At 36.2% G+C, this 16,902-nt stretch overlaps 4 protein-coding genes across 4 annotated transcripts; 2 read left to right on the top strand and 2 right to left on the bottom strand.

Moving 5' to 3' along the window:
- Positions 1–374: 374 nt before the first annotated feature.
- LOC111449718 (expansin-A7) lies at positions 375–1,585 on the top strand. Its single transcript, XM_023089737.1, has 2 exons — positions 375–582; positions 667–1,585. Exons 1-2 carry the CDS (start codon positions 411–413, stop codon positions 1,293–1,295), a joined length of 801 nt encoding a protein of 266 aa, XP_022945505.1. The 5' UTR covers positions 375–410; the 3' UTR covers positions 1,296–1,585.
- A 1,894-nt stretch (positions 1,586–3,479) lies between these two features.
- Positions 3,480–7,006, bottom strand: LOC111446328 (transcription initiation factor TFIID subunit 11). Its single transcript, XM_023085141.1, has 4 exons — positions 6,528–7,006; positions 4,307–4,394; positions 4,010–4,109; positions 3,480–3,840 (listed from the first exon to the last, which is right to left on the bottom strand). Exons 1-4 carry the CDS (start codon positions 6,881–6,883, stop codon positions 3,713–3,715), a joined length of 672 nt encoding a protein of 223 aa, XP_022940909.1. The 5' UTR covers positions 6,884–7,006; the 3' UTR covers positions 3,480–3,712.
- Positions 7,007–7,969: 963 nt separating this feature from the next.
- Positions 7,970–9,666, top strand: LOC111450421 (histone deacetylase complex subunit SAP18-like). Its single transcript, XM_023090532.1, has 6 exons — positions 7,970–8,147; positions 8,311–8,343; positions 8,740–8,850; positions 8,951–9,046; positions 9,215–9,289; positions 9,387–9,666. The coding sequence occupies exons 1-6, from the start codon at positions 7,995–7,997 to the stop codon at positions 9,417–9,419; spliced, it is 501 nt and encodes a 166-aa protein (XP_022946300.1). The 5' UTR covers positions 7,970–7,994; the 3' UTR covers positions 9,420–9,666.
- A 74-nt stretch (positions 9,667–9,740) lies between these two features.
- Positions 9,741–16,472, bottom strand: LOC111450412 (PGR5-like protein 1B, chloroplastic). Its single transcript, XM_023090520.1, has 11 exons — positions 16,144–16,472; positions 14,961–15,076; positions 14,432–14,528; positions 14,246–14,346; positions 12,247–12,303; positions 11,398–11,474; positions 11,050–11,101; positions 10,581–10,691; positions 10,379–10,476; positions 10,193–10,269; positions 9,741–9,990 (listed from the first exon to the last, which is right to left on the bottom strand). Exons 1-10 carry the CDS (start codon positions 16,331–16,333, stop codon positions 10,200–10,202), a joined length of 969 nt encoding a protein of 322 aa, XP_022946288.1. The 5' UTR covers positions 16,334–16,472; the 3' UTR covers positions 9,741–9,990; positions 10,193–10,199.
- Between the last annotated feature and the right edge of the window lie 430 nt (positions 16,473–16,902).

The following is a 16,902-nucleotide window of genomic DNA, read 5'->3' as shown; positions in this document are numbered from 1 at the left end:
TCAATTGAAAACCTCGATAATAAGTGATAACTTGATAAATTAACTCGGTTATCATTAAATATTATATTATATATATATATATATATATTTTTAAGAAGATTATTACGTACTTGAAATTTGTACGTCCTGTCGGGTATTAAAATAATTTTAAAATGTACAAATACATCCCATTTCTAACCACTCTAAAACATTACTCGACTTTTGTAATTAAAAAAATTAATAATTATTATAAAATAAAATAAAAAAGAATTATTTGACTTTGAGTTGCTAAGCTGATGGTTGTGAGTGCGGGTCACGAAGAGCCAATAATTTGGCTTTGAACCCAATCGGTTTGACACATTATAAAAAGGAACTAACATAGAACTCAAGGCAGGCAATTTCACAACTTTGTTACAAACTCTTCTAAAGCAATGACTTCCTACTTCCCTCGTCCGAGCTTTGTCGCCATCATCGTCGTTTTCGTTTTGCCGCTTATGATGCCCGGGATCACAACTAGACCGGTGCTCGCCATCTTTCGACCGAGCCCTTGGAAGATTGCTCATGCCACCTTTTATGGTGACGAGACAGCATCTGAAACAATGGGTATGTAAACCTCTATCTCGTGATAATAACGGTAATTTAATAGTTAAGGATGTTTTGTATTGATGGTACGGATTTGCATTTCAGGAGGAGCTTGTGGATATGGAAACCTCTTCACGAACGGCTATGGCATCGACACGGTGGCTTTAAGCTCAACGCTTTTCAACAATGGCTACGCTTGTGGAACTTGCTTTCAAATCAAATGCATGCAATCCAAAGCTTGTTACGCTAACGTTGCGTTCACAACGGTGACGGCCACCAATCTCTGTCCCCCTAATTGGTCTAAACCCTCTGACAACGGTGGCTGGTGCAACCCTCCGAGGGTTCATTTTGACATGTCGAAACCTGCCTTTATGAAGATCGCCAACTGGAAGGCTGGGATCATCCCCGTTGCGTACCGTCGCGTTCCATGCATAAAAAAAGATGGCATTCGATTCACACTCCAAGGAAATGGGTACTGGCTTTTGGCGTACGTGATGAATGTCGGGGGCGGAGGGGACGTGTCCGGGATGTGGGTGAAAGGAAGCAAGACAGGGTGGATTAGAATGAGCCATAATTGGGGAGCTTCCTATCAAGCATTTTCCACGTTGGTTGGACAATCCCTGTCTTTTATAGTCACCTCGTACACCACCAAAGAGACCATCACGGCTTGGAATGTTGCTCCTTCTAATTGGAAGTTTGGCGCGACCTACAAAGCTAACGTCAACTTCCGTTGATGTCGAGGAGTTACTCGAAAAAACTGGTATTGGTTGATAGTTTTACACGGTTGGATATGAGACGGTGTAAAGACTGACAACTACAATGTGAAGGCCAGGTTCGAATAATTTTTTTTTATGTGAGATGTTTCGGCTCGAATAATTTAAGTCAATCCGACTTAAATACCCTTTTAACTTCATGGTCAACTCGGAGCTTTTTTGTTTTAAAAGCCGGGTTGGCTGGTTGTTTTATATATTTGAAAATTTTGTGTTATTTGCTTATAGGCAACTCCCTCTTGTAAACCAGGGTAGTTGTAATGTTTGATATATATATATACACATCTGTTACATACATGTCGGTAGCACGTACAATGAGATGAAATTTTTAGCTTTACACATAAAAAAATAAAATCAATTTAATTAAGTTCCATATATTACCGATCGTCACTAATTGACATGAATTTTTTTAAAAAATACAATAATTTAAAACGATTAAAACATGCATGCACTAATTACAAATCGGTGTAAAACAATACAAGTTCATATAAAAAAAATACCTCGGGGACGTTGTTCACAAAATACACTATCAAGACATTCATGAAATCATAAAATTCGAAAAAATCAAGACATTGACCTATCTCAACCCCTATAGCTCCACAACTAGTGCACGCCCTCACCCGACTACACAACCCAACTTTCTTCTAAATCGAAAGAGTGTAACATAAATGAGTATATAATACTCAGTAAGTTGTTTACTTATAGGTTATTAGTTTGTTTTTAAGTCTTATGTCCTTCGTGTAAATTAAATTATTTGTGTCTTATTACACTTACATGTCTCATCTCTGAGTCGTTGGCTCTCTTAGACTATCATCTATATTCAATTCGAATCACCGAAGCCCAACATGGGGTTTCGGTTTGGTAACTTCGAAGTTCTTCATCTTTCGACACTCTTGAGGCTCTCATCGGTTCTTAAGGTTCAGCTCTTTATAGCTTACTATCTCGTGAAGTATATCTTAGGGCTCTAAGGTATCTTGATGAGCTATTTACTAGTCCCTTTCATTATCATTATCGTCATCAACCTACATAGCATAGGTTCTTGAGACACAACCTCATTATAGTTCCAACTCATAGCTCTCATAATATCGTTATGGATAGTGTCTCAAATTCTCTAGTAGGATATAGTTAGTGCCTCTCTAGTAGGTTTCACAACGTCAATATCATAAAGGAGGGAGCGACCCTCATATCTGTCAAAGCTCATCAAACTATGTGATCGCTTGCGCTGATCTGAACAAGATACGACTTGTGGATGGATGAAAATCCTCTAATTGCATCCACAAGGCACTCATATGGCTCAAGAAGATTCATAAGGGCTCAGCTATATTGGTACCAACTCATTATCATATTAGTACAATTACTTTCTACATTAAATCTCTTTATAAACTGGTTTCAACATATATGTTGTTAGATCAATCTGACAAATCCAAAAATAGGACTATATCCCATCCCAACCCAACCTACATATTTTTTTTGTTGGATCAATCCGACCAATTCGAAAATAACTTGACAAATCCAAACTAGGCTTACAACCCGGCCCTACTTTTATAATTATTATGAAAATCAAGAATATTTAACATTTGTTATCACTAAAGATATATTGAGACCATTAAATGTTCAATATTTGAACTAACATGTATCGAGGATAAATTAAATTTTTTTAAGAATTAAAATTTTTAAAAATACAATCCAACAACTCAACCCAACCTGAGAATAGAGGGTTAGATTGGATTATAAACTCTATTCAGGTTGAAAATAGAGAGTTAGATTGGATTATAAACTCTATTCAGGTTGCTCGAATCACCAACCCAAATCTGTTCAGGTTGCTCGAATCACCAACCCAAAATTTCAAGTTGGTTCAAAAGATTCTAATTTTTTTCCCCTGAAAAGATAAAAAGCTCCATATTTGCTATTTCAATTACATTGAAAAAAAAAATTCCAGTTAAAACTGTCCAGAGATTTGAAATGAGTGAGCAAGTTGCATCATCTTTCATCATTACCCTAAAAAAAACCCCTTAAAACTACAAAACCACACTAATATGAATCCTTAAAACTATTTTTTTTTATTAAAATGTTTAAAGAGTTCAATGAACATTTTAAAAATGGCAAGAAAACCTTTAATTGAAGAACAAACTAAATGATTGTCACCTATGAACATAGCATATCATCATATAATATTATTAAATGTGTTCTAATGCTTAAAATGTACAAGTTTAATTCAAGTGCTGCTAACTCCATGCCTGAGTTTTCCTCCTTTTCAGAAGTTTGATACACAAACAAGCCAATTTTATACAAAAATATGTTAGAAACTTAAGTAATATATATGATGAGATGTTTTGCCTACAAAAACTCCTAATACAAAGACTAGAAATTGAATAGACCGATTAGCGAAAGAGTCTAGGCACTGATTTCCTTGGAATCTTACCTTCAAGCTTTAGTCTTCTATATGCTTCTCTGAGATGGCATGGCCTGATAGCTCCAGAATCATTCCGCTCAGTCATAACTACTCTAGCTGAAACAAAATCGAAGTATTGAAATGAGTCGATCTCGCTTTGGAATATGCAGATTCTTTTGTCTTTGATTCACATTGGTATTAACATGAACAGAGCAAAGGAAATGCATCTTTTGAGTCCTAGTCCTACATGAACAATGGATTGGGTTTTCGAGAAGTTTATACATACCCGTTTCCACGAGTTCACCAACGAACATCTTTGCTATCCCAGACACTACGATCGTCATTGGTACAGAAATTTTCTGCGTTCCTGAGATGCTTGCTAATAGCTGTGATTTACAAATGAATGGAAACAAGATGAACTGAATTCAGGTTCATAAAGATAAAATCATCTTAGATCCTGAGAGATTGAGGATGAGATGGATTCAAGTTTCCTGGGGTGGCGGATGAAGAATGCATTCCCACCCCCACCCTTTGTTACCACATCTATTTGTCTTTTGCTATTGGAAAATATTAAGATTCATACCCTTTTCATATTAGCTTTCTGAAATCCAGCTCTGCGGAAGGACTCGTAACGACTCATCTGTTCTTCTGTAAATTGTGAAAGAATGGCTCTGGCAAAATGTTAAGACAAGTTACAACAAGATTCTTTCCAAAGTAAAGACTTCATGATGCTGTATGTAAAGTTCATTCATAACAAAACCAAGAGAAGCTCTTGAGTAACAAAAATGATCCCGCAAAAATCTTAAAAAATACTGTCATTTTCAACCAACTCTCTGGAGCAACCATAAAAAAAAATATCCATTTTTTTTCCAATTTAAAAGCACGACTTGCAATTATAATGGATGAAGCCCAGAGGGTGTCTTATGTTTTAACAAGAGAAGAATTATGAACGTACAAGAGAAACTGGAAGAAACAAAAACATGATAGAAGCTTAAGAATTTGAAGTACACAATCTTAACTGTCAGGAATACAGAACTGAGTTCCTACCACAAATTTAAATAAAAATTAAATATATTCCAGCACCATACGTTTGTTTAAAATTAGGCCCTTAATGGATAATTGCACTGAATATAGTTTTATACAATTGAGCAATTCAAAAGAAAGAGTGGTATTAAAGGATAATTGATTACTGGCCACATCTTCACCATTGCCAGCGTGTGTAAGTTCCAGTACATAGCAAAAGCCAAGGGAGGCGTTCGTTGAAAGTCATGAATGAACAAGATACAAATTGACTTCCTAGCGTCTTCAGCATAGTACACAGGGTTAGGGATGACTGATTAAGTCTTGGAGTTGGTATAAGATCATAGTCCCAAGGTTTTTATCCAAAGTTTAGGCTTCCTTATAAATCTTGAATGCCACCTATAACTCTTATTTATTTTTTCAGCACACAATCTGTAATAGGCCAAGTCCACCGCTAGCAGATATTGTTCTCTTTGGGCTTTCCCCTCAAGGTTTTTAAAACGTGTCTCTTGAGAGAGGTTTCCACACCCTTATAGAGAATGTCTCACTCTCCTCTCCAATCGATGTGGGATCTCACCCAATCACTTAACTAATCAAGAGTAATTTTGAAATAACATGCCAAGCATACAACTGCATTTGCATGTAAGTCAATCTATAAACTTCAGTATGTGGATGCATCATCAGTGTTTTAAGGATCAAGTAATATCCAATTGGGAGGAACAAATAAGCTTATCTTAGAAGCAAACCTTTTTGGAACTCTTGATTAAGAAAACCATCACAAGGCTATTGCACTAATCTTATTGGGAACACCTGGAATTTGGAAGAGCAGGAAGCAACATGCAATGGTTAGGTCAGGTTCAAGGCAAAATCCTGGCAAGGACAAAGGGATTTTGTGAAGTTTTACAAATTATCATCATGAACTAGTTCACACTCTATTCATATCAATCAACTGTCCTGTCCAAAGGACTACATGCTACAAACATTTCGAACATCATGACAAGCTGCGAAAGCACCTAACAAGTGCAGTTCCTATAAATTAGGTATCTAGTTCCTGCTAATGATCTATCTTATTCCACATAAGTCTAAGGACATTGATTCTCCAATTTGCAAGAACTTGTGACTGATGCAGTCTATTGAAATAAAATTGCTTAAAAAGAAAATTCCTACTAAACAAAATTTATCTTTTGGAATGCTTGATGTCAGCATTTCATCAACCGATACTACGAGTGACGAGACACAAGGCCATCTTTCTTTCACAATGCCCCTTTCAAACAAATATGCTCCATGTTTCTAAATGCCTTGAAGCCAGATTGTGGCTATTTCCAACTGTATGATGTTCCACCATCTTTGGTTCCAAACATTAGAGCTTAAACAATCTCAATTTCTTCTTATAGACTCTTAGATTCTGATTTTATTATGACATTTTTCCTTGATGTAAATGCTATCCCCTCAAAAAGTTACAATCTTCATAGCCATTTGGCAAACTTGAAGGCTTAAACCTTCCTTGATAGGATTTTCCTCGGTATCAGTTCGAGTTATCACCCTTTTACAAGATTTCATATCATCGGTTAAATATAAGCTCAACAGACTTTTCACGAACACAAACAATGCATGAGAATTAACCTAAAAATCATCATAACCTTGTCAAATAAGCCGACAGAGGAAGTATTTTTTAGCATCAAAGTTGACGATAACATCGACACTAAGCTAGCGCAACTTGAAAGAGAGGAATGAAGTAAGAACAAAAGTTAAACCTAAATATTGAGAGAGACAAGAAAACATACTGCATCTTCGCCATCTTATCTGGATCGCCACTCGAGGGGAATTTAGCGAGCTCCACTTCGACATTCTCTTCCTCTTCTTCATCGTCGTCTTCTTTGGTTTTAGGTGCGGCAGAGACATTGGAGGAAGACGAAACGAACAAAGAAGTAGTGGATGCAGAAGGAATACCAGAATTTGTGGCGGCGGCGGCGGCGGATTTTGGTTCATCGTCACCATCGTGCAAATCAAGAGCGTCGGCGTCGACGGTGGCAGCAACGTTGGTCTGAATTTCGAGATCATCGGCAGCGGAGGGGGAGTTCGGTGGAGATTCCTCCTGCTCCTCAAACGCCGCTTCAAATGGGTCCTTCGATTGCTTCATTTTTTGTGGAAATACTCTCCGAATTGATCGTGAACTAACCTGATTTGATCCCAATTTTGAAATGTTTCATGAAACAATTTCGACTGTGTGATTTGTAAGCTGGGAATTGGGGTTTGAATCCGATTTTTTCAAGAAAATTATAATTTATATTTTAAAACGTTGAGTAAACTAAGAGTCCTTTGGCCCACTAATTTAGACCACTATCAATAGCAAACCCTAAATAGGTCGCTCTTAATCTTGAGTAATTTCGTCTTCTGTGTTGAACCGTTTACCTTAGTTTCGACTCCAATCCTAGCATCGATAAATGAGGGTCGTAAATGACTCTTCTAATGTAACGGCCCAGATCCACCGCTAGCAGATATAGCTTTATTTGGACTTTTCCTCAAAGGTTTTAAAACACGTCTGCCAGGGGAAGGTTTCCACACCCTTATAAATGGTGGTTTGTTTTCCTCCCCAAAACAAATGTGGGACATCACATCTGAGACAACTTTCGGGAGGTCAGTTCAAGCTTGATTTATAATTGTGACTAGTATACTTTCTAATGCAATCCATTCATTCATTCGTATTTTCGTTTTTTTTTTCTTTGCAATACCGAACCAAAGACAAAGGGGAAAGAAGTTCCAATGAACCCCAAGGATAAGGACTAAGGAAAAGTTGCCGAACAAACTTCCGGCCTCAACCCTAGCCTCGAAATGAGAGAGAGTCCCGCTTAAACTACAAAACAAAATTCCGACCTCAACCCTAATCTCAAAAAGATGAGAGAGTCCCGCTCAAACTACAACAATTTTTCGACCAGAACCCTAACCTTGACAAATGAGCTAGAGTCCTGCTTAAACTCAACAAATTTAAAATTAAACATTATTATGTCTCAATTAATTAAAATAAATTAATATCAATTATCAATTAATTCGACCATTTTTAAGACAGCTATTTATTTTAATTTTACACTTAAAATCAAATTTGTCACTAAAATGTTTGCAAAATGGGCTAAAAAGATGTGGGCTTAGCTTTTCCCATATTCGGCCCAGCCCATTTCAAAAGCCCAAAACGAGGCGAAGAAATGGCTAAACCGAAAAACGGAAAAAATCAGAAGCTCAGTAACACACCGACCATGGACAAGAGAAGCAGAGACGAGAAGATGAGTGGAGCTGCAACTGCTCCGCCCCAAGGGAGACCGTCTGCGCGGCCACTCCCTCCGCCGTCTCAGGCCAAAGCTCCGCCGCCTCCTCCTCGCGCTCGTTTCGAACCCGTCGACCGCGAAAAGGTTTCTATTAGGGCTTGCTTCTTCCTCTCGTTTTTTTTTTCTTTTCTTCACACCGCTGAGATAAGTTCACGGTTTCTTGAATCTTTGTTTGTTATTCAACTGAAACTTATCTGCTTTTTGTTTTGTTGCAATTTTCGCTTCCTTCCGTGATGGTGATTTCAAGACTTGCCCTTTGCTGCTTCGCGTTTTTACTAAGGTGCGTTTGAATTCTTTGAGAAGCCTTCTTGTTCGATTTATCTTTGTTCTTTTAAAATTTGAGATGATTGTGAAATGCGTCATGGCGGAAAATGTCCTGTTTTCGGTTCTTGGTATCTGTTTGACATTGTCGACCTGCTACCTTTTATGATACTTCTGAGTTTATTAGCGATTGTGCATTTCTTATACTTCGTTCCATGATTCGGTTTCTTTTGTTGTGTGAAGATTGTGTTGAAGGGTCCTTTTTTCACATGATTTTTTTTTTCTTGATTGGTGCACTTGGGAGGAGTAATGAGAAAACTTCACTTTGATATTAGAATTGGCGTGGGGTTCAGTTCATGTATTTACATCTTACTGCAGACGGTATACAGGATATGCTTCATTTACATTTTTGCAGGTTGGAAGTCACCACACCGATGAGGATTTTGCCATTAGAGGTAAGGAACCCAAAGATGAGGTTCAGATTTATACATGGAAAGATGCAACACTCCGGGAGCTAACCGATCTAGTATGCAGAAAACCTACACTGTTCTGTTTCTTTTCTATCGTTTCTCCATCTGTTCTTGCTGTTGCTGTTCTGTATTTGATAAATGGCTGTCTGCTTTCAGGTTAAGGAGGTTGCTCCGGAGGCAAGAAGAAGAAATGCCAAACTTTCTTTTGCTTTTGTTTATCCCGACAAGCGTGGTCGATTCGTTTTAAAACCGGTGAGTGATCGTTAACAAAAATGTCACCTGCAGACTTCGAATGTTACCTAATCATTTATCTCATCTACAATTGTACTAAATGTTTAGCTGTTCACTTCCTAAATGCACTACTTGTATAGATAAATTGTTGTCATTTCTTAATATGAAGACGTTTTGATCATTCTTAAGGTGGGAACAACACATTCTTATGGAAATGGCAGGAGACTAGATGGCAGCAAGGCGTTGGGTGAACTGGATTTCCAGGTAAAAATTAACATTAGGGCTCTTGAATTGAGTTTCTTGCTAGTTTCTGAGGAAACTGATGTTTCTTCTGCTATGTTTTTGAATTTGAAAAATGTAGATCGGAGATTATTTGGACGTGGCAATCATGTAGAAATCTGGGTTACATGAAAGTGATGATGCTACTATTTAGTTGGAGAGTGAATGTTATCAAATGTTTTCTGCATTTTTTTAATTTCTATATTCAAATGTCTTGTGAAGGTAGAAGAACAGATTGTATTGATTGGTAACTTTGATTCTGTCATCTGGTTCTAGTTTGAATCCCATTATTTAATAACCTCTTCTTATATTTCCCCAAATATGTACTTTTAGATCTCTATGTTTTATAGAACTTTATTTCACAAGGGAAATACTTTACCTTTCTCTTAAACTGAAGATAAAGATTTAGTTTCGGAACTTTCGACTCGGTTTCTGATTTTACATATATTAATTATATTTTATTGGTGAAACTTCATCACACCCTTCTCTAGGTATAGTGTGTACATGATGAGTATTCACAAATTTGTACATCAAGATACAATGTTGCACAACTGCTAAAAAATTCTCTCTACAAGGCAGGGTTTAAGCATCATAATATCCTTCATATTCAACCATGGAGAATTCTTGTAGCTTCCATATGATGATCCCTTTGGTCTTGTTTCTCCTGGAATTACAGCTTACAAATCCTAGATTTATCAGTAGATAGTAATAGTTAGTAGCATGAGAGTCTTTGCCTTGAAGTTCTCTAATGGAATGTAGATGGGATAATATTTGGTTACCAAATGGGATGATATTGGCACAGAGAAATTAGAGAATGATAATGTAATGTAGATGCATGTTAAAAGACAATAATTTCTCTAGGGGATTAAAGATGATCACAAAGTGTACCTCTAACTTATGCGTTGCTTCCTTCTGGTAATGTGATCAGGCGGGTTTTCGAGTCATACACCAGCTCAGTTGAACAGCTGAAGAATATATATAGTTTTTACAGTGAATAATTATGAGATAAACCATTGAAAAAAGAAGCATATATGCAAGATGTTAAGAATGGTAGCAATTTAATGAGCTTCATACTTTGAGCACTTGAGATTGTTTGTTTTGCCACCGCTTGAAACTGACAATATGGTGCCAAAGAAGGAGACATTCTCAGTTCCACAGTTTGGACAAGGGCCCTGTAAAAAGATTTTGTACAGTCAAGGTAGCTTCATATGCCATTTCAAGCAGGTCATACAAGGTTCATATTGTCAAAAATGGGTAACAATGAACTCTACTCTACCTTCAAGATCAAAGAGTCTCTAACAACTGCATTTGTAAGGGTAAGAGCTAACCAAACTAGGAATGGCACAGCAGCAAACCAAGTGAAGATGAAACTGAATGGCTCTGGAAGCTGCATTCAACGCAGTATGAACAAATTTCAAGTTAGAAGAGCATGAAGAATTTCAAGTTAGAAGAGCATGAAGTAATGATTATCAGGGAGAGTTTAGAATTAGACAAATGCTGAAAAGTTTGAAGCAAGATCTCTGCTAGCTTATTCTTTAGCTATAGAGCTTCTCTTGCAAAAGAATTGATCAACAATGCATATACCGAAGAAAGGAGAAAGATCATGATAATCATGGCTGTAGCTTGCTTAAAAAGAGTTTAGTTTCTTGTGTGACAAGAATTATGCAGTTTAGGAGATGCTGCAGAATTCTTTTATCTTCAATACTTGGCCATGAAAAAGTAGATGAAAAGGGTGAAAATTTTACCTCCAACAAGTATGTAATTTCAAATCCAGTGATATCATCCAGGAAGAAGAACCTAAAAGTAACCATAAACAAATGAGTGTCTAAGTTTTAAACACGAAAATGCAAACAAAGAAGGGCCGAAACACACAACCAAAATTACAATATCAGAAAGTAAACTTAACATGATTCGATAACAATTTACTTTCGATTTTCTACTTCTAAAAACTAAGCTCATGAGAACTATATGCCTATATTTTTTTTTTTTGTTGTTTAATCTTAAAAAATTAGAAAACTAAAAACAAAAATGTTATGACACCATTCATTGGTTAAATGGTTCTTGTAAATTGAAATAGATGGTTTCAAACTTACAGTCCCAGTGCAACTACAGTGGCTGGAACATTCAAGAGGAACATCCTAAAGTAGTCCACAGAGAGATCACTATAAACCTGTAAGAAGAAAGGTAATCAGTACAAGTTCATACAAAGCCATTCTAGATCTTCAAAATTCTAAATACAGGTTCATACTTTTGCAACTTAAGGAGAAATATGCAGTTACTTCATAATCAAATATGTAAACAATGACCATCGGATTACATTTTAATTCTAGTGGAATCAAGTACGGAATATGCTTAGTGCTTTTCTTCACAAACTTTCAATAAATCTTAATAAGGTAATCAATGCAGTTACTTCATAATCAGATATGTAAACAATGACCGTCGGATTACATTTTAATTCTAGTGAAATCAAGTACGGAATATGCTTAGTGCTTTTCTTCACAAACTTTCAATAAATCTTAAAATTAATTCTTATCGCTAGTTTGAAGTTAATTTTTATAAAAATTGGCTAAAGTAGTTTTCGTGCCACAAAAAACATCATGTATATATGTTTCAGAAAGTTAACAATAAACTAACGGCAAAGAGAACTATATTTAAACGTTAGAGAGTACATTGGCCAAAATTAAATGAGACTTGGATTATCCGAGCCAAAAAAATGGTATTGTACTGATGTTATTTTCACAAGTATTTTGGAAGAAATATGGATTAAGTACGTTTTAAACTATTAATAGCTTTTAATTGTTTCAAGAAGTCCAAAAGTACCATATAGATCAAGCATCCAAATACACATATCTTTCATTATCCAAAACATAAACAATTTTCATTATCCAAAATTCACCCTAATTATAAAATGGGCTGAAACCATATTAGACAATTACACATACCTTTCGACTTCGGAGACTGCAACGGGGGCCCTCAGCCACAATTTCACTCCCTTCCATCTGAAAGTACAACAATTTTTCAAGTATATCACACGACTTTATTAGTTCCGTATTATGCTTTACTAGTAGAATAGTAGTCACCGCAGCAAAAAGCATTAATACAGTTGTTGAGTAGCACCTTAATCAATGAATTTTAGGGGATTTTTGGTGATTAAAGGCGAGATTATATAGTTTTTCTTACCAAGACAACTTTTTTGGGGGGCAAGAAAGATGAACATTCAATGAGGAAAAAAAAAGGAAAGAATACAAGGGCAAACAAAAAGTACCCAAAAGGGAGGATTCAAAAGCACCCAACACTCCCACAACATATGATTTAGATTCTCTCCATAAAGGGAGGATTCAAAAGCACCTCCTCCATCAAAGATGGCACATCTCTATGAAAAATGCCTATGAAAAGCCTGCTAACCCGGAACGAACTCCTCCAACGACCCCAAAGTAGTTAGCAAACTGACACTCCCACAACAAATGATTTAGATTCTCTCCATGCCTCCTACGAACAATGCACTAATTCGGGTTCAAAACTTGAACTCTAAAGCTCACCCTAGAGGGAGATCATTTGCCCAAGTCAGTTTTTACTATTTCAACCATTCACATCATGGAGACGTTGACCTGGCACTAGTTGTAAAGATCTAAAGAATTCTTTGAGGTTCACTCCTGAATTCATTCAATGTAAGTAGCTTTTCTCTAGGCTTAGGTCCCCTTTAGCAAGTTAACACACAATGATAGAAATGTAAGGTGTAGCTATGGTCATATTCATGTTTAAGACTGTAAGTTTGTGTGGATGTGTTGAATGACCTGCATGGCACTATAACTGTAGGATGGGATCTTATGTTTAGGACATGCATATAATAAGTAGCTTGTATTCTCACTTTGGCTTTGGGACCCAAGTTCATGAAGGAAGGGGACATTAGAGATGAGGCACCTATATTTGTGGAAGGAATAACGATCGAGTAATGAATCTCAAACCACCAAACTAAGACTAGACGATTCAAAATAAGGATTCCTATAGTTTCAAGTTATGTATAGGTTTATGTATTGGTTTGATGTAAACCACTATTATGTTCGCCTAGTTTTTTACTTTACCATAAAGCTTGGAATAAGGTTAGATATTTAAGCAAAACTTCAAATATGTCCAGGTTGTTGATATTGCTTGCACATGAGGACTCATAAAGAAAGGCTCACTGTTCTTTAGTTGTCTTTCTTAGTCAAAATAACAAGAATATAAAGAATGAGGTAGAAAAGGGTGGCATCTAGCTTTCTTAGGGAAAAAGTAGACTTAGGTCCAAGTCTCATCTGAGTCAATTCTTAAACTTCCATAATTCCTTCAAATGAGCAGGACCACTCATTTCTCCATTGTATATTCATAAAAGGATCTTTCATTTAAGGTCTCATTTGTTTTGTCTAACTATAAAATGAGACATGGTCCAAACAAATTCTTGAGGCTTTAGAGGAATGTTATTGTGAAGTGAAACACGTTTGAAAAGCACATCAGGAAAAACAGGGCTATAAGGCTAAGACCCCTTGGGCATAGTTTGGGAGTAAAACTATATTCGTCCCCTAGCAACTATATTAATCCAAGCCAAAAATAAAAATAAAAATAAAAGTGATCCCACCCACTAGAAATCATCAAGAGAAGGAAGGGGCACATAGAGAAAATTATTCAATAATCATATTTAATAGTTGTTGGACATGGATTGAAAAAATCGTCTACCTCTAATAACTACTAGATACATATTCCAAGTACTATTATAATTTCTCTCTCATGCATCTAACGAAGTAAAACTGTAAGCGTGTCAACCTCTTTCAATGATTTCATGTCACATACCCATATGATTGGGGAAGAAAACAAATCGAAACTTCAAAACCACGTAGGCGTCAGTCAAGATAAAATTGCAATTCAATAAGCCAAGCAAATATAAAACGGTAAATAATTCAAATAGACCTTAAGTCTCATCTTCAATTCGTCAAATTCTTTATCCGTCAAAATTGGATTTCCAGATACATATGCCATTGAGGCCTCCAAAAACTTTTGTTCATCAGAACCTGTAGCACAAATTGTAAGTATCTGAACAATCTTCAAACGAATTAGGCATAAACGCAGAGATTTGATTGTTTGATCAGTAAGTACTTAGCATGACAACACTGCTGCCTTCCCACATTAATTCTTCCTTGAGATTATCAAATTCCTCGTTTGACATAATTGCTTTACCCTCATAATAGAATGCCTGCACAACATGAGGAGAAACTATTTTAGGGTGCATTAGGGAGTACCTCTAGAATAAGTGCTTTTAACAAAAAGTACTTTTCAAATGACAAATCACTTTGATACTTAATTCTCTGATCTTAAAGTACTTCAGAAGTGCTTCTTGTCAATCATTTGAGCCAAAAGTATTCTATAAGTGCTTTCTTACAAATTAGAAAAGAATCAAATAAAAATTTCGAGTGGAGAGTGCATTTGGTCATGGAAAAACTGTAACTGAGCATACTAAAAGAACTCCAAACACATGCCGCCAAGTTATCTAACATCTAGAGGCATACAAACATTATAATTTTACTGAGTTTAAACTGGACCAATTCTGAAACAGAACTTCAAGTCCTGATGTTTAATGTCTCTTTACAAAATCAAATCTTGCATAAATTAGAACTTAGAAGAATACCTGTAAAGCTTGGAGAAATTCTTGCTCAAGTTCTCCAATGGACTTCTTCTCCTTTTTGTCTATACTACAATATTGAAGGACATTACTATCAACAACCTCATCTTCCCCAACCTGACCTGAAAGAAATTTAGACTCAACTCAACATATTGCATTTACTTCTGGAAATCAAGGATTAAGTGATAATTTCCTTTCTGAAGCTTCTCTAGAGGCAAACAAGATGGGGTGAAAGCCAAGAAGTTCTCAATATTATGTTCTATTTGCAATACCAAACTTTTCATAACACTTACAGAATCAGGCATCAGGCAAATAACTAGTTCATAGGATTAATTTCATTAGGCTCAGCAGGCAAATTAGGTTCTGAAAACTACAAGATAATTTTTACTCAAGGAGATGTAGTAAGAAAAGCTGTATCAAAAAACATTTCTTAGTCAGTTGGACTTCTTTTTAACTATTAGCCAATGTGGTTTTAGAGCATTCAAAACACTTTCCAGCTCAAATATTTACACTTAGCTACAGTGTAGAAGCTTTTTTTTCTTTTTTCTTTTTTTCTTCAAAAAAGCATTTAGAATCATTTTTTCAACAAAGCAATTGATAAGTGCTTTATCAAGTACTTTTCGCATAAAACTTAATTTTTAATCTTTCGATGGTATTAAGTTTTCATCGGTTGACATTTTCATCAAGATTTTCATGTCCATGAGTTTCATATCGACAAACGGAAGGCATCAACATTTCCATTTTACTACAAGTAAAGTTCTCTATATAAAAAAATAGCAACAAAGTATCACTAATGTGAACATTAATATTAACTCAAATAAATTTTAACTTATTTAAAAGGGTGAAATGCTTATTTTCTAACATAAATATTTATGATTCTTTTTAGAACCATCCATTGATATCAACATCATATCGATATTTCCATCAACAATTCCATTAAATTTAGACCTTTACATTTTTGTCAATATATACATTAAGACCTAGTAACTCTATTATTTTTGGGTGAATTTAATGTCGTTTAAATTGTTTTTTAAGTGAAACATCTAATTTGTAACCACAAGCACTTCAAAAGATATATCGAACAACACACTAATCTTTCTAGCTCTGCCCCACTCCCTGCAACCTTCACAGTCAACAAATCGCACTAAGCTTAGCACTACTCGTGGTAACACGAAGAGAAAACCCTAACCTGGTTGATCAGTAGTTGCCCGGGGAGGTGGAAGACGCACCCGCCGTCGAAGAAGCACACGCCGGCTAGAAACCCTAATCAATTGGGATCTTGCAGAAGACGAAAACAGAGAAGCTGCCGGTTTCTGATTCTGAATCGGAACAGTAAGCGAACTCAAGGACGCTAACGACAACGTCAATTTGGTCGCCATGGCCAAAGGGAGAAGAAGAAGAAGAAGAAGAAGAACAGAAAACAAACAGGAATTTGATGAGTGTTGGAAGACTGTGGCTCGATTTGGAGGGAAAGAAAGATAAGGCAATGGGAAAATGTGTGGAGGGAAATTGCAACGGTTTTCTGTGTTTTTCATTTGGCAGAGGTTTTTCAAATCCACGAAATCTGCCACGTCAGCTTCATGTGTATTTTTTATTGGTCGTTAGGATCTGAGGTGTCCCTCAATCTTTCATTACCTGAACGCATTTTGTTCTGGTCCACGTGCCGATTTGGTGTTGGCCACGTGGGAGACTGTGACTGTCTTGCTCTAGATGTAGCTAGAGGTGTTCATTCAACCCAACTAATCCGACAAACTGGACCGACCCAACCCGAATTATAGGAATTGAGTTGGATTAGATTAACATCTCGAGTTAGGTTGGTTTAATTTTTCTAAACCTGACTTGATTCGGTTCAGTTTTGGTTCGTATAGCTCACTTTCACGATGAATTGTATTATAAAATTGTTACGAACCTATATTTTACATACATATGATAAAAGAATTTTGTGATA

This window comes from Cucurbita moschata, unplaced genomic scaffold (genome assembly GCF_002738365.1).
Source record: "Cucurbita moschata cultivar Rifu unplaced genomic scaffold, Cmos_1.0 Cmo_Scf00001, whole genome shotgun sequence".
Classification (NCBI taxonomy): Eukaryota; Viridiplantae; Streptophyta; class Magnoliopsida; order Cucurbitales; family Cucurbitaceae; genus Cucurbita; species Cucurbita moschata.
The sequence above is the reverse complement of the archived record's forward strand: the minus strand, read 5'-3'. Positions and strand labels throughout refer to the sequence as shown.